General features: G+C 42.9%; 1 protein-coding gene across 1 annotated transcript in view; it reads right to left on the bottom strand.

Moving 5' to 3' along the window:
* The window catches only part of LOC117365083 (cytochrome P450 2G1-like), a 36025-nt gene extending 12755 nt beyond the window's left edge, over nt 1-23270 (bottom strand). Inside the window, exons 1-5 of the mRNA XM_033955011.1 lie at nt 23091-23270; nt 9714-9876; nt 7065-7214; nt 6790-6950; nt 146-322 (exon numbers count right to left, since the gene is read on the bottom strand). Of these exons, the coding sequence (XP_033810902.1) occupies nt 146-322; nt 6790-6950; nt 7065-7214; nt 9714-9876; nt 23091-23270 (831 nt within the window). The remainder of the gene's footprint in view (nt 1-145; nt 323-6789; nt 6951-7064; nt 7215-9713; nt 9877-23090) is intronic.
* Between the last annotated feature and the right edge of the window lie 289 nt (nt 23271-23559).

The raw sequence follows: 23559 nt of genomic DNA, 5'->3' as shown, positions 1-23559 counted from the left end.
AGGGACCAGTGATAAATATGCACATGTATGTATGTAAGACATATTTAATAATATTATTTACTGGACAGTTAAGCTCATGTTTCATTTCACAGACATATAAAGAGAGAAAATATATCAGGTCACCTGACCCACTATAAACAAGCACCTGATCAATTTTGATGAGGAAACTATCAATGAAGTCCCGGGAATTGTTGAGATCCAGGGTTTCCTGGTTCTGTTTGACTTTCTTCAAAATATAGTCTTCAAGGCTTTCAAGGCAATGACTTATCCTATGGTGAGGTCCAGGGACATACTTCATAATGCTTGTAAATATATTATAGAGCTGTAGATGGTAAAGGGAGAATGCTATAATATACAGTTTCTTTCAGAGAAAGCAAATTCCCTACTTTTAATCAGGAATTTCACTGCCCCTTGCAGATTCTGAATGGCTGATTCACAACTTGAAATTATTTTTTAAAAACCCACAGAATTCCAGGATTAATTTTCAGAAGCTTAGGGGGAAGTTATCAACATAAGCTACCATAGTTTATTTTATGACTAACGTGCAATTTTAGCATTTTATGAAATCAGACCTCGTATTTACTAATAATCCACAAAACAGCAACATAATCCATTTTAACAATAGCCCATTAGCCTATATGGATAACTTCCCCCCTCAGTCAAAATGCATAGATTATCTAATATAATAAAATGCTAGGCCGCGCATGCGCACTCAAAAGTCGTGTTCCCTGATCCCGTCGCGGAAACACGACTGCGCATGCGCGCCCCTGACTCTCACTGTGCACTATGCTCAAGCCGCCGCCACGGCTCCTCTCTCGAACTGCAGCAGGATCGAGAGAGGAGCTGCGGCGGGGGCTTTCAGGACAGAATATGATTACCATGTTTCTTTAGGCAGCCCCGGTTGTTTACTTGGATTCAATGTCAGCATTAGGGTTCGCCGGCCGCCAGCCGTCAGCCGTGAGAGCTGGGTGAGGAAGGCCGCCGCAGCCTCGCGGCTAGGTAGGGGGACAATAATCGCGCTTATGCTTAAGCCGCCGCCACGACTCCTCTCTCGAACCGCACCAGGATCGAGAGAAGAGCTGCGGCGGGGGCATGAGCATAAGCGACATTGTTGTCCCCCTACCTAGCCACGAGCCTGCGGCGGCCTTCCTCACCCGGCTCTCACGGCTGGCGGCTGGTGAACCCTAATGCTGACATTGAATCCAAGTAAACAACCGGGGCTGCCTAAAGAAACAAAGTTTCACGGTGCTTGGCCCGCCAAACAATTCCTGCCATTGCCGAAATTTGCCCAACCGTTCCTTCCCTTCCTCCATCAGGTACAGTTCAGCTCCGCCTATGTTAAAAAGAGCTGCTTTGAAATTGGAGCCCTGCCGCCACCGTAACACGTTCCCTCTGCCGCGGTCCCATATGTCAGAGAAGGGGCGGGACAAAGGCAGAGGGGAAAGTGCTACGCCAGTGGCAGGCCTCTGATTTCGACGCGGCTCCTTTTAACATTGGTGGAGCTGCACTTCACCTGATGGAGGGAGGGAAGGAAAGGTGGTTGTGCGCTGTTGAGCCCCTCTTTGCCCTCAGACCCTCTCCTAACTGCTCCCTCCTGTCTCAGACCACTGGGGGGAGGTGCCTGTCTTCAGCTGCAGGGATAGAGGGAGGGAAGAAGAAAGAAGGGGCCCTGGCAAGCGAGTTATCAAAAGCCAACCATAGCCTGGGACCCCTACATGGTATGAATAATGACCAGACAACAAAAGGTAAGAAAAATAATTTTATTTTCTGTTTTGTGATTACAATATGTCAGATTTGAAATGTGTCTTGAGGGAGCCTGCTGCCACGGCTTTGGACAGAGGGGTACAAGCGCGGATTGGTCAAGGAGCCACCGCTGCCGAGGCTTTGAAATTGCTCTCCCACTGTCACTCCCTCCCACCCTGGCTCTGCCTCTGCCCCTGCCCAGGTTCAAAAGCAGGAGAGGCGGTCATCTAGCACCCGTTAATCTAACAGGCTTAAATACTAGTACTAAGAATAAAACAGTTTGCACAGCCAAGCTTTTCTTTGTTTCAAAGATTCTTAGCCACCTAGGCTTCGCTGCTCCAAAGTTTACTGTGAAAATAAGACTAGTTGTAGTCTAGCTTGCACATTAGTTCAGTCTAAAATGCACAAAAAGAATTCTTAGTGGCTTTTACCAATTGTGGTAGCAGCCACTGAAAATTCTATGCAAATGCATTAAAAGGAGCTCATTAGTATTAAAATTAGCACGCCGTTGTATTACACAGCAAGGAACATCCATCTTTTAGCATACAAGGTGCGAGTGGAGGAGTAGCCTAGTTGTTAGAGAGCTGTCTCATAACCCTGAGGTTGTGAGTTCAATTCCCATTTCAGCTCCTTTTGTGACTCTGGGCAAGTGAATTAACACTTCATTCTCCCAGGTACAAAATAAGTACCTATCTAAAATATATAAACCACACACTAAGAAAGCAGTTTATCTAGTTCCATCCACTTTAGCTTAAATTTAGGAGTTTGCTTGAATTTGAAAATCTGCTATTAACATTCTGAAGGAGTATGTATACCCCATCCCCAATCAATATTCCCATTTACTATCCACTCCCATAATCCCAATCACTATTTTCACTGTATTAGATACTTATCCCTCCTCCTCCCCTCACCTCCGTAAGATCTCCATCTTAAATAAGAAGTGAATAATGGCTTCCTCATAGCAACTTGTATACTGATGACTTGGCTTAATCTGATTGATTCCCTAAAGCTACTCAAACCATATGTAACTCCAGTCCTGCTCACACACACAGTCCATGGGCACCAATCAGCTCCTTGGGTCGGCCATCTGTGACTGTGCTTACAAAAAATAATTTTGTTTGGAACTGTTTTAAAGTCTATTGAGCTGGGCATAGGCTGGAGCTGGACCTACTCTGGTAGGCCAAAGGATCACAACACTCTGTCCTCACTCTATTCTCTTATCAAAGGAGTCAAGCTGAAACCAAGGTGCAATTGATAAACTGGAACTTTTACTTGAGCTTGATTGCAGCATAAGCACATAAACTATTTACAATGTCTTCTGGTGTGAATACTGAAACTGGTTTACAAGCTGTTTATGATAAAGTCACTTCAGAAACACTTCTATTAAGTTCCCCAATCTCTTCATATAATTCCTTAATACACACAGTGAGCTGTTCCATGGCCTCATCCTCTTTCCTCAGCATGGGACCACTCTATCTTTCCTGCCAAGCTGAAACACTCCACACAGGCTCTGCAATGGGCAAGGTCTTTCACTCACAGTTTCCCTTTTGAGATGGGTCTCCACACACTTCTTATTCTGTCCTCTTATGTTGACCTCTTGGAAAGTAATATCTCTTTTATTCTCTCTCAGTGAAACTCTCCAGGTTCTACTTTATCTTCTCTCACTCTTTGTCTGCTCTTCTAACAAACCCTCTCAGACTTTCCCTCTATAAGCAGTTAGTACCTCAGGAGTCTCCCTCAGTATTAGAGCTCTGGTGAGAGATCAAGATAGCCAAAAGCCTTGAACTTACTCCTCACTCCTCTTTTATACTGTTTCCCTTCCCACTCAGGCAAAGGGGTCTCCAACTCCTCCCACTGATCTCTGCTATCCACAAGCACACATACTCAGTGACCCTCAAAGAATCCAATGCCTCCTGCCTTGCAGCTGAAGCATTCTTTGGGGGTTCACACATAGAACTCCCATGTCTACCTTGTTGTTTGGTAGGTCTCACATGTAAGATCCTAGATCTGCTACTATTTCTGTTTCTGACCTTTGTTTGTCTTAGAAACTGTTTCAACAAATCCAACTGGCCCCTGATTTTCAGGATTTTTTTTAGAGATCAGACTCCACAGGTGATCCTTGAGGTTAATTTTCACCCACTCACCCTAAGGCGGAGCTTTTTGGCTCTTCAGCCAACCAGGAACAGGGCATTGATTTTTCTGTTCTTTCTTTTTTTCTCCCAAGTGTAAGTACTTCTGCAAGTACATTATGGTTGGGGAAACATTGTGTCACCAAAGCTGTTACTCAGGTTTTAGCTTCTGTCTCTGTGCAGAAAATGTTACCCAGGCAGAGGGAGTGGTTCCCTCCAGCTTGAATCCCTCATTAAGGTAGTAAAGGAACTAAGAGAGGAGGTGGCAAAACTGAGAAGCATCTGTGAGAATGTGAGGTACATCAATGAAATGGTTCATGAGGCATTAAAGATCTCCAGCAGTGGGGAAGAAGAGGCAGTGCTGAGGTAAGACAGCTGGATTCAGATTACGGAACCCTGCAAGATTGGTACTGTAACTCCACCCACCCTTGAACCAAAGAACCGGTATGCTGTCCTGGAATTGGAGGAGAGGAGAGCATCCCAGGGAGAGGAAGGACCAAAGCTTGAAATCCCTAAAATTGCTGGATCCATGACCTCTAGGAGGCATAAGGTAGTGGTGGTTGGCGATTTCTTTCTGACAGGCACAGAAGCGTCCATCTGCAGACCAGTCATGATGTCCCAGGAGATATGCTGTCTTCCTGCTGCTAAAATCCAAGATGTTACAGAGAGATTGCCAAGGCTCATCAAGCCAGATGACTATTATCCGATGCTACTCATCCACTTTGGCACTAATGATACTACTAGATACCCCTGTGAATGTATAAAAATTGATTTTGTGGCACTGGGAGAGAAGGTGAAGCAGTCAGGTACACAGGTGGTATTATCGTCCATCATCAGGGTAAGGGCCAGGTCAGAGAAGTACGTATCCTGGAGATGAATGCATGGCTACATGGATTATGTCATTAAAAGCATTTTGGCTTCCTGGACCATGGGATGATTTTCCAAGGGCTGCTGAGCAGGGATGGTATACATCTATCAAAGAATGGAAATGTCTGGGAAGCAGTATATATTAATGCTCGAAGTATGGGAAACAAGATTCTGGATCTAGAAGCAGTGATAGAAGAAGATGAGTTGGATGGTTCATGGAGTACCATGATGGGATATAGTTATACTGGACTATAATCATTCAAAAGTAAAGGTTCTAGACTTTAAAAAAACTAACTTAGTTCAGATGGGGGATTATGTCAAGGAATTGTTGTTTGGTTGGGAATGCATGGAAGGAGTAGAAATGCAGTGGGTAAACCTGAAAGAAATTATTGTAAGGGCAACAAATCTTTTTGTGAGGTATGTAAGTAAATGTAAGAGGAAAAGAAGGCCACTTTGGTTCTCAAAAATAGTAGCTGAGAAGGTAAGGAATAAGAGGTTGGCTTTCATAAAGTACAAAAGATCGTAGAAAGAGGAAGACAGGAAAAAAATATCTGGGAAAGCTGGTCAAGAAATCAGGAAAGCAAAGATACAAATGTAAGAGAAAATAGCAGACAGTAAAACGGGGAGACAAAACATTTTTTAAATACTGTATATCAGTGATAGGAAGAAGTACAAGAGTGGCACTATGAGACTCAATAAATGAAGGAGAAGAACATGTAGAAGCTGATAAAGAAAAGACTGAATTGCTTAACAAATATTTCTGTTCTGTGTTTATGAATGAAGCTCCGGGAACGAGACCACAGAAGACGAATGCGAATAGGGATGGTGGAGTCGTAGACCACAACTGATTTTCATAGGGTTGTGTTCATTATTTGCTAACTAAATTAAAGGTAGATAAAGCGATGGGGCCAGATGTTGTACATCCGAGGGTGCTGAAGGAACTTAGGGAAGTGACCTTTTTAATGCTTCTCTAGAGTCGGGGGTGGTACCGGAGGATTGTTTCTATGTTTCTATGTACTATTTCTGACCTGGCTTGCTTAACCACATTCCTGACACTTATTCCTGACCTTCTCTAGTCTCCTAACATCTGGTGACCCGTATAAAACACAGGCTTTGATAGGAACATTGTGGGCTCATGCTTAAGTCCTGACACCTTCTATGTATAATAGGATGCAATGCAAAGGAAAGACAATTGCTGTTGGTGAACACATACGACCTAGACTATGGGTTGCCTGATGTTCATCATTGAGGTGTCATCTGGTTATAATGCATCCACACCATCTACCCAGTCCCCCAGATTGTGATCCTGAAAGAGCAACCCACCATCCCTGATCAGCATTTCCCCCATTCCCACCCCAACCTGCAAGTCAGTATTATGAAACAGTATATCCCATCTATGATCAGTATTTCCACCTGCACATCACCATTCTTCTCAATCAGCATTCTGAATGAGCACCCCAGCATAATCCATCATTCAGCTTCATGAAGAATCACCCTCCACCTTCAATCAACATTCCCACCAACCCATACCCCCAATCCTCCTAGCACTTTACTGAGAGTGTCCCTGATGTATTACTGAGGAGAAGGGGCAAAACTTATACCCAAACACTCCTACTTCATAGGTGGCCTAGATTTAAAATTCTGGTTCCAAATCCTAGTAGTAGTCTCAAAGTACTACAATTAGGGGCCAATCTACCATATACGAACACAGTTTTGAACCTAGGTCAGTGAAAGGATAGAAGCATCTGGGAATCACTCTTTCCTCACCACCCCCCAACTAACCTACTATGGACACCCCTAATAAATGCTGGTGTTTTAATCTGAATTGGATTCTACTACATTTTGTACTGAGAACAAATAAACAAACAGAGCTGGGATTAATCCTTTCCTCTACAAAGTTTGATAAGATCTTGCACTTTTCTTTAAAGTACTTTACCAGATGCCAAAAGATAAGCATTTGTTTCTTTAAAGGTCTCTTCCCTATGTTCTTCAGAAAAGGAAAGTTACTTTATCCTATAATATTCCTTACAGGAAGAATTGGTTCCTTTACCTGTCCCCAGATTGAGCTAACAAGGCGAAAGCTCTCATTTATCATTTGGAGTAAGCAAAGAAATTCTTTATCATCATAGTCAAATCGGTTTCCAAAGATAATGGAGCAGATGACATTTGCGACCACTTGGCTAAAAAAGAAGGTGGGATCAAAGGGCAATTCTAGGGAAATGAAAGAAAAACATATATCAGTGATACTCAAATATTAGAACTGGGGATGGGGAAGGTGCTTTAGACTTGTTGAGGTATTTTACAAAGGAAATATATTATACAGACCTTTAGTTTTCCTGAACTCCTCTACCAAGAACTGTGCTTCCTCTTGGATCCGCTCTTCGATGCCTTTCTTCCCCATCCCAAAATTTTTCAGAGTCAGAAGAGAAAATTGACGTATCTGCCTCCAGTTTTCTCCATTATTGAGGTTGATCCCTTGAGAAAAAGTAGAATGGATATTGATTTTCTTTTCATTCTTTTCCTAAAAGTCTTTCATTTTCCTTATACTTCATGTAGCTTGACTCTTTAGGTATTACTCATCATTCTATACTACTATCTCATGGACATTTGTTAACGTGTTAACTGCAATGTCAAATGCCTACAGAGGAAATTCATATTAAGGGGTAAGTAAAGAGCAAAGTTGGAGTAGGGGCTGTGTCTTGAAGTTAGCACAGGTGAGAAAGTGGAAGAGTAATTACAGTACATCTCCAGAAGTGTAGCTATCTGCATTTTGTATCAGCAGCTCTGCCATTATCACTGGCCTACATTTGCGGCTCAGCAGCCTTAATTAAGGCATATAAAGACCAAACAAAAAAAGGAAGAACACTTGCCTTAAACATATGTATACCCCAACCTTTACAAAGCCACATTAGAGTTTTTAGTGATGGCTGCGACGGTAAGAACTCCAACACTCATACAAATTTCTATGAGTGTTGGAATTCTTATCGCCGCTAAAAATGCTAGAGTGGCTTTGTAAAGGAGACCCATAATGAACTAACTTAGGCAACATAAATATATAAATAATTATACTTAGAATAAAACTGTAATCATATATAAAAAAAAATATATATATACACCAATTAAACTATTGTGATTAATATAAATAAGAAAGACATGATTAAAACATTTAAGCAATACAAAATAATATAAAACCAAAACTTGAATGTAAAATACATCCACTAATACCATAGACATGATAATGTAGGTGTATCAGGCATTAGTTGGAAGGTAATATGAAAAGTAAACATATTCATTAAAAAAAACAAACAGAGCCATACTGTAATTAATGGATGTCATAATTAATGGAGCTGCATATGAATCAAAAGCTTGAATAGGCATAGGGTATGAAGTACTGAATGTGGAAGGTATAAAGGACACGGTTTAAGAACAGTATAGAAGTAGAATTGGATCCAGAGAATTGAATCAAGGATGTGTGCTAGATGTAATTTACTTAGATTTCAGCAAAACCTTTGAAACGGGTTCTCATAGGAGGCTCTTAAACAAACTACATGGGCTGAAGTTAGGGCCCAAAGTGGTGAACTGGATTAGAAGCTGGTTTGACGGACAAACACCAGAGAGTGGTGGTTAATGGAATTTGCTCGGAGGAGGGAAAGGTGAGTAGAGGAGTGCCTCAGTGATTGGTACTGCGACCGATTTGGTTCAATATGTTTGTGAGTGACATTGCTGAAGGGTTAAAAGGTAAGGTTAGCCTCTTTGCGGATGATACCAAGATTTGTAGCAGAGTGGACACTCGGAGGGAGTGGAAAACATGAAAAAGGATCTGCAAAAATTAGAAGAATGGTCTCACGTCTGGCAACTAAAATTCAATGTGAAGAAGTGCAGAGTGATGCATTTGGGGGATAGAAATCCGAGGGAAGTGTATGTGCTGGGAAGTGAGAGGCTGATAAGCCATGACGGAGAGAAGGATCTTGGGGTGATTGTATCTGAGGATCTAAAGGCATCTAAACAGTGTGATAAGGCAGTGACTGTAGCCAGAAGGATGCTAGGCTGTATAGAAAGAGGAATAACCAGCAGAAGAAGGGAGGTGTTGATGGCCCTATATAGGTCATTGTTGAGGCTGCACTTAGAGCATTGTGTTCAGTTTTGGATGCCGTATCTGGTGAAGGATATAAAAAGACTTGAAGCAGTCCAGAGGAAGGTGACAAAAAGGTTAAGGGGTTTGAACTAAAAGAAGTATGAGAAGAGACTGGAAGACCTAAATATGTATACTCTGGAGGAGAGGAGGGACAGGGGAGATATGATACAGATATTTAAATACTTGAATGATATAAATATAGAACCAAATCTTTTCCAGAGAAGAGAAAATGGTAAAACTAGAAGGCATAATTTGAGGTTTTGGGGAGGAAGACTCAGGAGCAATGTTAGGAAATTCTTTTTCATGGAGAGGCTGGTAGATGCCTGGAATGACCTCCCGAGTGAAGTGGTGGAGAGGAAAACAGTGATGGAATTAAAAAAAAAAAACATGGGATAAACATAGAGGATCTCTAATTAGAAAATGAAGGATGTAAATTAAATAACTAAGGCCAGTACTGGACAGACTTGCATGATCTGTATCCCATATGTGGTAATTTGGTGTAGGATGGGCAGGGGAAGGCATCAATGGGAACTCCATTAACTTGGAACATAAGGATGTTACTGGCCAGACTTTATGGTAGATATCCTGTGAATCGGATGGTTGGATAAGATGGAATGACCTTGGATGGCAACTTCAGCATTTGGAACCTAGGATAATATTAGGTGGACTTCAGTCTATAACCTAGAAATATCAATGAAGAGGCAAGTTAATTTAATCATGCATTTTTAATGGATATAACTAAAGGGCAGACTGGATGGACCGTTCAGGTCTTTGTCTACCGTCATTTACTATGTTACTATGAATTTACTAATATCATGATTATATAGACTATTATTTACCTAAGCCCTGCAAAACCTGGTTAAATGTCTCCATGTTTCCTCTTCCACCAAACACCTCTCCTTGATCAACAAGAGCTTCCTTCACTGCTTCATAGCCGCACACTACCACTGTCAATTGTGACCCAAAATATAGCCTGAAGACAGGGCCATATTTCTCACTCATCTGCAAATGGAAACCAATAGAACTCAGCTCACTCATTTCTTTGAATGTGGAGGATCTTAACTCACATCTGATCAATTCACTGATTAAATATCTTTCTTCTCATTTAAATCATACTCATTTTAACCCAAAGGAGAAAGAAGGCAAATGTAAGGGTACGGAGTATACTCATAAAAGGAATTCTCTGAACAGAACTGCACTTACAAGATGTTGTGCAAGATGGCTGACACACAATTGCATTTCTATGGGCTCCTTTTACAAAGGTGCGCTAGCGTTTTTAGCGCACACACCGGATTAGCACGCGCTATAGCTTGCGCTACCTGTAAAACTACCGCCTGCTCAAGAGGAGCCGGTAGCGGCTAGCGCGCGTGGCATTCCGCATGTTAAGGCCCTAACTCACCTTTGTAAAAGGAGCCCTCAAGTGTCTGACTCAAGTGTCATTTTGACAGAATTTGGTGAGTTAATTCTACCAGTGCTATTCATGGCATACTGCCAACACATTGTTCTACCATCTATTTCATTATCCCAGGACAAGCAGGCAGCATAGTCTCACACATGGGTGACGTCACCGACGGAGCACCGCAGCGGACAGCCTCGAAAGCAGACTTGCTTGAAGATCTTTATAAGAGCTTCCGAGTGCTGCACCGCTGCGGGGCTCCGACGGTGACGTCACCCATGTGTGAGAATATCTGCCTGCTATCCCTGAATAACAACTGTTAAGGTAAGTAACTGTGCTTTATAGTTCCAATAATTTTTATTGAATTTCTTATTATTGAGAAAGTATACAAGAAAAATACAAAAGAGCACAAGTATAACAGTTACAATTAACTATGGTGGCTAAAATTTATGGATTATTCTCTCTATTTGTAAGATATAGTAAGATAAATGTCCACCTCCATATAAATATGTAGATTATATTAAATACCCCCTGATTCTATATATGGCACCTAAAAAAATTAGCGCCGACTAGCAAGGCACTAAGTGCGATTCTGTAAAACATATGCGTTCATTTTAGACTCATACATAGCACCAGTGTGTGTCACAACTTTTAGGCACACCCATTTAGGCCAGCTACAACCAGGCCTAAAAGCCTAAGTTATGTGCCAGCCAGATGGTTGGCATATAACATCCAGGAATGTCCATGATCTAACCACAATCTGCCACAATTTGCCCCTTGCCATAACCCTTTTTAGAATTATGCACTAGACATGGTGCATTGCACTTTGAGCAATGCACCTACCAAGTTGTGCATGTAACTTCTAATTGATGCCAATTATCAATGCTGATCAATCCAGTTAATCAATTAAGTTATGCACTGGGAAGGAGGCCTAAGACTCTGATTGGCTAGATACCAAAGGCCACTTGGTATCTGTACAATTGGACTTTTAGGCCACTCCCAGTGCATCCCAGGATTCACCAGGAAAGGGAAGACCTGCCATTGAGAAGAGGCAGGTCTGCTGGCCGGAGGGTGTAGGCATCCCTCTGGCCATCTGAGCTACAGAAGGTACTGGGGGGTGTCAGGTTGGGGTGCAAGGGTGCCGGGGTGAGGGTTATAGGTCTGGGGGGTGGGCTCATGGGTTTGGGGAGGCTTGCTGGCAGGAGGGAGTTGGCATCCCTCCAGCCTTTCGCTGGTGGTGGTGGGTTATTTTGGGGTTCCCGGCAGGAGGGAGTGGGCATCCCTCCTTTCGCGGACAGTGCCAGGTAGGGGTTGAGAGAAATTGGGCATCCCTTTTGCCAGCCAAGTTTGTGGGGCAGTTTGGGGGTTCCCTGCCACAACCACTCATCTGATCATAGTAGGTGGATTCCCTTGCTGCGATCAGCTGATGGGAAGGCATCAGGCACGATTCTCTAACTGGTGCCTGTGACATGGGTGCCTGTTAGAGAATTTGGACGATTAGGCGAGGTTGGGCGTCTGTCCCTTAGGGCAGATGCGATTCTAAATAGGACGCCGGTGTGCGATTCTCAGCCGCTTCTTAGGCTGCTGCAGAAACTGGCATCCTATACAGAATTTCTCCCTAAATGTATATCAGAGTCCTATAAGTCCCCAATACTGAACTTAATACTACTATTTGATAAGGGTGTTGTAATATTAAATATTTTTTTAATATATATCCACACTTGTGATCAAAATGTTTAAATCATAGAGCTCTGAAATAAAAGATGATCCAAAGTGTCAGTTTCCAATTGGGAAGTCCAACATTTGTTAAGATTGTTTAGAGTCTATTCTATGGAGTTTGACAGGTATTCATATACATCTATGACCAATGAAAAACATTGATTGTTTTATTGAATGGTTTGAGTGCATAAAATTCACTTGTTCCATCAGTATGACTACTGAGTTATAGACAATTGTGCATGTAGTTCCGTAGATCAAATTGAATGTAAACCATCTAATATAATAAAGAGCTAGCCGCGCATGCGCACTCCTATTTGCGTGTTCCGTGCGTGTAGGTCTGTGGCCGAAGGAGTGCGCATGCACGCTAATACGTCACCAGCCGATCGCCTCCACAGGCCGGACCGCAGCCAGACGGACCACGGGAAGGGAAAGGGGAGGGAGGAGGGCTTCGACGGAGCCAGCTGTCAGTGGAGGGCAGATGCGGGCCTAGGACGGACTTGCTCCAGCTGTACAATCCTGTCCCTTAAACTCCCTGGCCGCCTAAGTTATTTTAATTTGAAATCTGCCGCCGCCGTGCGGCTCCTCTCTCATCTTCCGACATAATATAAGTGCAGCTCATGAGAGGAGCCGCCGTGGCGGCTTTGAAAACGGCTCCCTTAGTTCTTTGCTGGATTTTTTTTTTAAGTTTAAAGCTGCTGCCGTGGCTCCTCTCACGATCCCGGCCTGTGTCAGAGAAGGCTTCCGACGCAGGCGGGATCGTGAGAGGAGCCGCGTAGGCATCTTTAAACTTAAAAAAAAAATCCAGCAAAGAACTAAGGGAGCCATTTTATCTGCATGCTGCTACGAAGGAACAGGTGAGGGGGAGGGAAATGCTGATGCACAGGGAGCAGGCAGGCATGGCAGGCAAGCAGGGGGAGAGGGAAAGGGGCTGCTTTGGGGGTAGGGGTGTGCTGGGGGCACACAGCAATCATGGGCAGGGGATCACAGAGCAGGCAGGCATGGCTCAACAAGGGGAGAGGGAAAGGGGGCTGCTTTGGGGTGAGGGGTTTGCTGGGCCAGACAGCAATCATAGGGGGGAAACAGAAGGGGGCCACGGAGCAGGCAGGCATGGCACAAAAGGGGGCAGGGGCATTGGGAAACGGGGCTGCTTTGGGGGGAAGGGTGTGCTGGGGGCACACACCAATCATGGCGGGGAAGAGAAGGGGGCCACAGAGAGATAGGCAGGCATGGCACAATGGAGAAATACAGGCAGGCAGGGCGCAAGGCAGAGACACAGACAGAAAGAATGAGACAGACAGACAGACAGCATCCAAGCACAGAGAGAGAAAGGAAAAAAAAAACCAGTCGTCTACTCTAGCACCCGTTGGACAGTGGGAGAACAAAAGAGATGCTGATGGACAGGGTGTTGAAGAAAAAGGAACGGAGGACTAATGTTGGACAGGGGGAGAAGGAAAGAGGTGCTGCTGGACAGGGGGGAGGTAAAACAAAGGGAGAAGGGCTGCTGCTGCATATGGAGAGCAGTGAAGGGGTGGTGGTGGACACAGGGGAGGTAAAAGGAAGGGAAAATGGACAGGGGGAGCAGGCAAGGGGTGGTGATGGACAGCCAAGGAAAAAGAAAGGCAGAAAGAAAAAAGCGGCTAAGGAGAGAGAGAGAAAGAAATAAAGACAGACACACACACATATGTTCTAGCACCCGTTAATGTAACGGGCTTAAAGACTAGTTCATCAATTATAATACAACCCTTAGCACACATGCGCATTGAAACCACATGCCTCCGCATGCGCAGTAGAATTGAAATCTCTCCGTCTGCCAGGAGGTTGCGGCGATTTCCCCATTGCCCTCCCTCGGTGATGCTGTGAGCCCGGAACCAGTAGCGACCACCATGGCGGGCGACTCCCCTCCCTCCGTCTGCCGAGGAAACCCCAGGCGAGACCAAATGGTAAAGTAAAAACAACTGCTGCCATATATGAGAAGGGGGCTGGGGGCAGAAAAGGGGATATGTGTGAGAAGGAGGCTGCAAAAGGGACATGTGAGAAAAGGGGGCTGGAGCTGGAAGCTGAAAGGGAAAAGATGGGAGAAGGGGGCTGAGGGGGGCTAAAAAGGGGTTTGGAGCTGGAGCTGAAAAAAGGGACATGTGAGGGAAGGAGGCTTTAAAGGGGGGTTCTTGGGAATGGACCAGGGTCCAAGCCACACTTCAGAGGCAAAAGGGGTCAAATAGGAGAAGGAAACTAAGAGCTGAAAAAAAGGGGTATGTGGGAGAAGGGGGCTGGAGTTGGGGTCGGTATTGTAAAAAGGGAACATCTTAGAGAAAGAAGCTGGGAGCTGACAATGGGGATGTGTAAGAGAAGGGGGCAAGACCAAAAGATAAAGTAAAAACAACCACTGACGTGTAAGAGAAGGGGGCTGGGGCAGAAAAGGGGATATGTGTGAGAAGGAGGCTGCAAAAGGGACATGTGAGAAAAGGGGGCTGGGGCTGGAAGCTGAAAGGGAAAAGATGGGAGAAGGGGGCTGGGGGGCTAAAAAGGGGTTTGGAGGTAGCGCTGAAAAAAGGGGACATGGGAAAAGAGACCTGGTGTAGGAGGCTGTTAAAAGAACACAGTTCGGAGAAGAGGGCTGGAGCTTGGGACTGCAAAAGGTGAGTTGAGAGAGAAGGGGTCTGGGTCTGGATTTGGGGGCTGAAAAGGAAGACAGGTGTGATAAGGAGACTGGGGCTTGAACTGAGGACTGGGAGAGCAGGTATGAGAAGGGGGTTAGGGTTGGGGGCTATAATAAGGGAATGTGTGTGAGAGAAGGGAGCTGGGGATGAAAAAAGGGGAAAGTGGGAGAAGGGGGCCACAAAAGGGGACATGTGAGAGAAAAGGACTGGGACTGAAGCTGAGGGCTAAAAAGGGGGCATGTGAGAGAAAGGGGCTGAAGATAGCTGGAAGAATAAGTGAAGGTTGATGGGGAAAGGGGGAATGGAGAGGGAGTTCTATGGAGGTGAAGGACAGAGAAAGGAGACAGATTTTTAAGTTGGTGAAAAAAGGTAGAAATAGGGAAGGTAAAAGGGGAAATGGGAGCCTGAATATGGGGGTAAGACATAAGAAGAATAGCCATACTGGATCAGACTAATCTATTCTAGCACCCGTTAAACTAACAGGCTAAAATACTATTTTTTTTATAATTAAGAATACTTTATAAGATTATACCTTTGGGATACCTCATGAGGTAATAGATTGATTCTGAAACATATATAAGGTGGGCATATTATAGCTCAGTTTGTCGATTTTATAAACATGTTTTTTGATATGTTCCTGATGTTTTCACTTTATAAAATTCTGATAAAGGTAGACTGTACAATCTGCGTAGCTCTGCAAAAGAGTTTAAATGACCATCATGCATAACATGTTCAACAATAACATTTGCATTTCTATATCAAATCGTTCCAATAAATTGTGTTGTTGTCATGTGATATCAGTATTATTCCATATTGGTGTATAGATTGTGTTTTTGATTAAAATTGTACTATTTTTTTTAATCAATGTGTGATAATATAAATAAGGTTGTCCTAAAAATAGGATTATTCTTTAGTTGTTTCCAAGGTTTTAGACTTATATAACTATAGTGTGGAAGAGGTAAAAATAGGTCTCTTTCTAGTGATGCATGTTGGTAACAAAAATCTCATGCACGAATATAGGATGTCCGGGGCGGTACTTGGAGGGAACTCCCAGGAAAGAGATTTGGGAGTTCTGATTGACAAGTCGATGAAGCCGCCCATGCAATGCGTGGCTGCGGCGAAAAGGGCGAACAGAATGCTAGGAATGATAAAGAAGGGGATCACAAACAGATCGGAGAAGGTTATTATGCCGCTGTACTGGGCCATGGTGCATCATCACCTGTACTACTGCATCTAGCACTGGTCGCCGTACATGAAGAAGGACACGGTACTACTCGAAAGGGTCCAGCGAAGAGTGACTGAAATGGTTAAGGGGCTGGAGGAATTGCCATACAGTGAGAGATTAGAGAAACTGGGCCTCTTCTCCCTTGAAAAGATGAGACTGAGAGGGGACATGATCGAAACATTCAAGATACTGAAGGGAATAGACTTAGTAGATAAAGACAGGTTGTTCACCCTCTCCAAGGTAGGGAGAACGAGAGGGCACTCTATAAAGTTGAAAGGGGATAGATTCCGTACAAACGTAAGGAAGTTCTTCTTCACCCAGAGAGTGGTAGAAAACTAGAATGCTCTTCCGGAGGCTGTTATAGGGGAAAACACCCTCCAGGGATTCAAAACAAAGTTAGACATGTTCCTGCTGAACCAGAACGTACGCAGGTAAGGCTAGTCTCAGTTAGGGCACTGGTCTTTGGCCTAAGGGCCACCGTGTGAGCGGATTGCTGGGCACAATGGACCACTGGTCTGACCCAGCAGTGGCAATTCTTATGTTCTTATGTTCTTAACTATGGTGGTTCCATGTTGTTGCTTTGGACAAAGAGGAGCACAAGCATGAATGTGATAGTTAAGAGGAAGGAACAAAACAGGGGAAAACAAAACCATAAACACAAATAGCAAACGAAAGAATGGAATTGTCCAGATCAGAATGATGTGCACTAATGAAAGTGTCCATTCTTTCTTTTGCTATTTGTGATAGTTAAGAGGGCATCGGGTTGATGATGTCATGAAGGTGTCCTTTTAATGGCATCTGACATTGCCACAGCCACATTGGAAAAAGCTTGTTGTATGTGATGAAATTTGAAAGGTTAGGTATTTCCCTCAAGCAGCTTGCAGACAGAGTGAAACAGCAGTACTACTGTCGGGATTAAGCAGTTGAAGGACTACTATGCTGGCAGGATTTATGTGAAGAGACTGATGTGACATTTATATCAAATTGGGAGATAAGTACTTGTGTTTATTGTCCAGATGACCTTGATCTATATTTTTTGATGCACCTACTATTTTGTGAATGTGAATATGATGTGAATTATGAGCTAACTACCTTCCTTGGCAGCACAATATCACAAACTATTACAAAGAACCTTGAAAGATATGTTAATGGTTGTTTGATTGTTTGGGGAATTGGAGTTTTTTTTGACCAATGATGATAAAAGCTCCACAAGATTAAGTTGTTTATCCAGGAGCTGGGTTAATGAGGTCTTTATCTCCGCTTTTTGAGAGGGTATGAGCTATTGGGGGATGCCGGTCCTGTGAATGCTCTAGACAGGATATTGTTTTTTTCTTTGTATTATGTGGTGTAAACGTCTGGGTCCTAATTTATTAGTGTAGATGCTTGGGTTAATGCACCATAATATACTTTGTCTCTAAATATATGCTCATTGCGATAGTCATGAAAACAAGGAAGATTTGCCCTTCCCTTATTTTTAGTTTGTTGTAGTTTTCATAAGGCTATTAATTGTGGTTTAAAGTTACATGCATTTGTCCAATTGCTTATAAAAGTCTTTAGAGAATAGTACCAGTTCTGTGGTACTATGCCTGACCATTGTTGTGTGTATTGACTGCTTTTTCAATAAAAATTATATGCAAAAAAAAAAATAAAAAAAATAAAAGACCACTAGAGCAATCAACATTTTAGCAGTGGACAATTGGCTGTAAATTTGGATATCAGCAATGGATCTGCATTTGCCATAATGCATGATGAATTGCTGCTATACAGGAAAATCTATATACAATGGATTCCCAAACAGCTCACTGATCTGCACATCTGAAGGTTGTGACCCAGTTCCTGAGATGTTATGAATAAGATCTGAGTATTCTGGAGAGCGGAAGACCTGAGAGTAGAGAATTGCAGTAATCTAGGTGCCAGGTGATGAGAGCATGAATAAGAGTTTGGGTAGTGTGCTTGGCGAGGAAGGGTCGGATTTTGGTAATATTATAGAGGAAGAAGCAGCAGGTTTTAGCGATATGTTGTATCTGGGCAGAGAAGGAGAAAGAGATTGCGAGCAGACAAAACAGGGAGGATGATAGCATTGTCCACAGTAACAGTAAATCGGGGAAGCGGGGAGGTGGGTTTAGGCAGTAAGATAAGCAGCTCCATTTTAGCCATATTCAGTTTTAGATGGCGGAGAGACATCCAAACGGCAATGTCGGACAGGCAGGCTGAGACTCTGGTCTGGGTTTCAGTAGAGATATCTGGTACAGAGAGGGAGTCACCAGCATAGAGGTGATACTGGAAGCTGTGGGAGGGGATCAGTGTTCCAAGTGAGCAGTTGTAGATTGAGAAAAGGAATGGACCAGAACAGAGCCTTGAGGTACCCCAAACGATAGCGGGATGGCTGTAGAAGAGGAACCACTGTTGCATACACTGAAGGTGTGATGGGAGAGATAGGAAGAAAACCAGGAAGAGCAGAACCCTGGAATCCTAGCAAGGCAGTGTACCAAGAAGAAGGCGGTGATTAACAATATCAAAGGCGGCAGACAGATCAAGAAGGATGAGGATAGAGTAGACGCCTTTGGATTTGGCCAGGAACAGATCATTGGAAACTCTAGTAAGGGCAGTTTCTGTGGAATGCAGCAGATGAAAGCTTGGCTGAAGCAGATCAAGAATAACTTGGGATGAGAGGAAGTCCAGGCAACAGCAGTTGCCTCCATGCCTAATGTGATAAGCATCACCACATATCAGTGTACTCCATTCTGAACTAACATTTTCATCTATAGGCAGGGAGAGTGTGGCGCAGTGATTAAAGCTACAGCCTCGGTACCCTGAGGTTGTGGGTGCTGCTTCTTGTGACCCTGGGCAAGTCATTTAATCCCCTCATTGCCCCAAATACATTAAATAGATTGTGAGCCTGCCAGGACAGACAGGGAAAAATGCCTGAGTACTGAATAAATTCATGTAAACCATTCCGAGCTCCCTGGGAGAACAGTATAGAAAATTGAATAAATAAATTCTGACTGAATAGTGGCTTCAGTTTCGGAATCAAAACTGGGTCAAAATTTGTGTTTGGTCATACTTCAGTCATTTTTGACTTAAATTAAAACTCTCTCATTGACCACTCTCTGCCTATCCCCCCATTCCCACCCTACCCCACCCCAATCAGAGTGAGTCCTCCACCTCCCTCCCCCCCCAAGAATGTCCAATTGGGCCAACCACTCCCTGACCCTGGCCACAACCCCTCCACCCTCCCACCACCCACAGGCACTTCCTGGGCTTACCTTTAAATGCCCTGGTGGTTTAATGGCCTCTTTTAGAAAAGAGCGAGCCACAGTAGCTTTTGCCCCCTCTGGTGTCTCAGCAAAAATAGCTGCTAGGATTCCAAAGGCAGCTATACGAAACTGCTGTGAGAGGTTCTGGCAGCTATTTTGTCAGTGAAACCAACAAGGGCAAGAGTAACTGGTATGCCTGGGGGGAGATATGCTGGGGAGGAGGACCTTTCAGGTGGTGGAGGGCGGAAGGGTCATGGCCATCTGGCCTCAGAGGATACGTCCTTTGCCAAGGGGGAGGAGGATGGCCCAGAAAAAACCACTTTGTTGGTGGAGTGGCAGCTTGGGAGTACGCACTCTCTTCTGGGGGCCACATGCTTTTTATTTTGGCTGAAATCGAATGACACATTTCAGTTGCTGATTTGTTTTTTGGTTGAAACTAAAACCCTAGTTTTGGTTGCCCTCTATCTACAGTACATATGTACTGTATATGCTTCTAAAATTAGGGCCATAGACACAGCACAATAAAAACACACATTATTCCCCTCTCTTCTCTTTCCTCTCTATCTTCAAATATTAAACAATATGATCAATTACTTCACATCTAATGTCCACCCTTCCTTTATTTGCTAAAACAGCATAAATGTATTTTTTAATTCTAAAAATTAAATAGTTACACTCTACATTCATTTCCACTGGGAGGATTTGCTACCACAAAGGGTCTGCTGCTGAAATAACTCAAGAGGGGATTTTGGCTTAATGGACTTTATTCATCATAAAAGTTGTTCTTTAATTATGTATTCATTCATTCCATTTTATGATTTATTATGTACTTATTATATGGATGTTATATCTATTATTTGTGCTTTATAGTATTGTAGGCCCCTGAGGCAGCCTGTTTAGGGCATGGTTTTGACCCCTCCGCTATGTGACAAATAAAGTTGTCTGCATTTGAAATTCCCTTAGGCCTTTGGCTTCTTAGTTTTTGACTTTTGTTTGGTCTGTTCCTTATCTCTGATAAATTCTTCTTTGACAATTGAAGAAAACATACTGGTGTATGATAAGCCCACAGTGGCCCCCTCCCCCCACCAAAAAAAGAAATCCTCAGGCCCATTCATGCCTTCCCTATTTAAAATCTGATATATTGAAGATTTAACTCAGAAAACTATCACCAATCACAATGAGTCCTTTATCATTATCCTTTATCTGCTAAGGTGTGGGTTGAACTAGGGATATCATGGGAACACATAAGCCCCTACTATCATTGGCTGCCCCCATTGGCTGCCCCTAGAGGCGCGAATCCTGTTTAAGTTCTCTTGTCTGTGTTATAAATCAATATTTGGTCTGGCCCCCACTTACCTAGTTTCACATTTTAATGTGGCAAGTTCTTTTAGGCCCACACGAAGAATACATCTGTTCACCTATCCAACAATAAAAGTCTGCCACTACAAAAGATTCTTGGACAGAACTCTTGCCTTCCAGGCAGGCAAATGGAACGATTGGCTTAGTAACGTTATCACGCTCTCCTCATCCTACTTCAATTTTAGAAAACTGGTAAAAACGAGATTGGTCAATTGATTTGTAAACTAAGATTCTATACTGCTCTGCTTATTCAACCAGTAATCTTAAGAACTATATAGTTTTCCAATTCTTCCATTATGTAAGATTGTATTGTTGACTTTGATTGTAACCTCTTCGCTGATTATCCAGCGCTTCTTGCTGTAAACCACCTCAAACTTCCATGGTTTTGGCAGTATATAAGAATAAAATTATTATTATTATTATCTTTAACCTGAGTGTGCACAGCACATCTGTACCCTGTTGCTGATGCATTTTGCTAATCATTTAGATAAGAATGCTTATCTCTCCTGGTTCCATATCACTGAGAATACATAGGCCCAGATTCTATAAATGGAGCCTATGCATATCTATATTGTTGGCGCCACTCCACGTAGTTGTCAATCAATCACTAGACACCACTTATAGAATCATGCCTAGCAGCACCTAAGCAGACAGGCATTACTAGGCGCCATAGAGGTGGGTGCTGGTACATTAATTAAATAAAATATGTATAAACCACCAATAGCCAAAATGACACTGAAAGGATTTTATTAATAAGGGAACAAGCCTCAGATCATGGAGCTACACCCATTTCGGGTTTTCTCAAAGAGACAAGCCCAATTGTTCTCTTGCTCTTGCTTACATCACTGGCTTGAACCTATCCTACCTACCTTTTAAACTACAATACTTTAATTCATTCATTTATTTCATAACTACTTATTTAAAAAAAAAAAAAAAAATAGGTTAAAATTCATTTGATGTAAGTCTTCTAATTCATACTAGATTCACTAATCAATTACCTAACAGTTCATTTTGGAACACAACCGACAGAAAAAGTACTTATCTTAGGAAAGTGTACTGGTGCTTTAAGGTGCTGTATTGAAAAGTGCATTCGTGCTGTAAACGTGTAGCTTCTTTATTTCATTTCTGCTTATAAAGCTTAAAGTGCATAACTCCTGCTCCAGACAACCAGGGCCGTTGCTGGTATCTTTTTAAACAGACACGGCCTGCGTTTCGCGGGATACACTACCTCCCCACTGCGTCAGGGAAAATACCTCTAGCAACGCTTCTTTTTGGCTGCAAACAAACTCCTGCTGGTTCTGTGTTCCAAAATGAACTGTTAGATAATTGATTAGTGAATCTAGTATGAATTAGAAGACTTACATCAAATGAATTTTAAGCAAAATTTTTTTTTTTAAATAAGAAGTTCTGAAATAAACGAATGAATTAAAGCATTGTAGTTTAAAAGGTAGGTATGATGGGTTCAAACCAGTGATGTAAGCAGGAGCAAGAGAACAATTGGGCTTGTCTCTTTGAGAAAATCCGAAATGGGTGTAGCTCCTGCTCTGAGGCTTGTTCCCTTATTAATAAAATGCCTAGGGAAACCTCAGTTTACCACGCCTACTTTTCAGGTAGGTATAATTAGGCATCACTAGGCACCTTGACTCAGGCAGCCTAACCGTTCCACATGGAACTTTTAATTGGTAATTTAAATTTTTTTTTCATTGACTGGAAGCATGCCACTGTCAATTATCATAGCAATTAAACCAGTGGTTCTTAACCTTGTTGGAGGTACTGAACCCCACCAGTTTCATATGCGTGTTCACCGAACCCTTCTTTATTCCCTTAGTTTTGCTGGAGCTAGACTAGAATTACTCAACTTGGCATTGCAAATCATGCAATTAGGACGCTGACTCCCATTACGTTCCGTTATACATGTGAATACATATTGTACATATTCGTCCGACCACTTTCGTATTTTGCTCGACATAGTTAGTAAGGGATTAAAATATTAAGATAGGTATCACACGACGTACCATCACAACAGTTACAATTCAACTACTGTGCACATCAAATCCCCTGCAGCACAGATAGGCCAAGCGATGTTGCGTGATCACCTGCAGCCAATTATGGACAAGCGGGGCGTATCATCACGAATCATAAGCGCTTCGGTCACGTTCAATCATTTATCAGTTAAATCACAAATTTTGATCAGGAATTGATTGATGTATATAAGGCGTTAGTTACAGATTGATAGATCAAGAAACCGAGTACACGATCAGTCTTGATCAAAATCACTGAATAATTGATAGATGATTGAACGTGACCGAAGCGCTATATGAGTTGGAAGTGTGTTTTGACCTCCGCCGAACTCGCGAGACTGACTCGCCGAACCCCTGGGGTTCAGTCGAACCCAGGTTAAGAACCATTGAATTAAACCATAAAAAAAAGTTGTGTGTAGATTTCTTTAGGTGTCTCTAGATGTCCTTAATTAGGGTACCTAGCAGCACCTAATGTAGGTATCTTATACAGAATCCAGCCTATAGTGGGTACAACTGTCACATGAGTTAAAAACAAACTATTGGTCTTTCCTGGCCAGGCACAGGATAGAAAACCAGACTTACCTTCATAAGAGCTTTGCCTGTTCCATTGGTTTCTATCTGCAATAAGTTGCCTATAAACGGAAGAGGAGTTGGCCCTGGAGGAAGTTTGTCTCTTTGGTACATTCTCTGCCTTACGAAGAAGATCATTAGGCAGGAAAGAGAGACAGCAAGAAAAAGGGTCTGTGCCACAGCAACATCCATCATGAGAGGGAGCAAGGTTTTTTCTTCTTATCCTGGATTGGGTTCTCTCACACGTTTGATCCTGTCGCTCTTTTAAGAATTTATGTTCTATACGGCAACGTTAATTGTACCAGACTTTGCACAGATGTCAATATCATTTCAGGCACATACTAAGTCTGATGTGTCTTTAGATGTCAAAATCTGCATTGAACACAGTGCAAGTGGGAGGGTTCTAGTCATTTCTCACTGGTAACTGAAGTCGGCCAAAAATTAAGTTTTCTAATGATTCCTTTTAATTGTCAGCAAACCA

Source organism: Geotrypetes seraphini, chromosome 8 (assembly GCF_902459505.1).
Source record: "Geotrypetes seraphini chromosome 8, aGeoSer1.1, whole genome shotgun sequence".
Lineage (NCBI taxonomy): Eukaryota > Metazoa > Chordata > Amphibia > Gymnophiona > Dermophiidae > Geotrypetes > Geotrypetes seraphini.
This window is presented reverse-complemented; position numbering and strand designations above follow the sequence as displayed.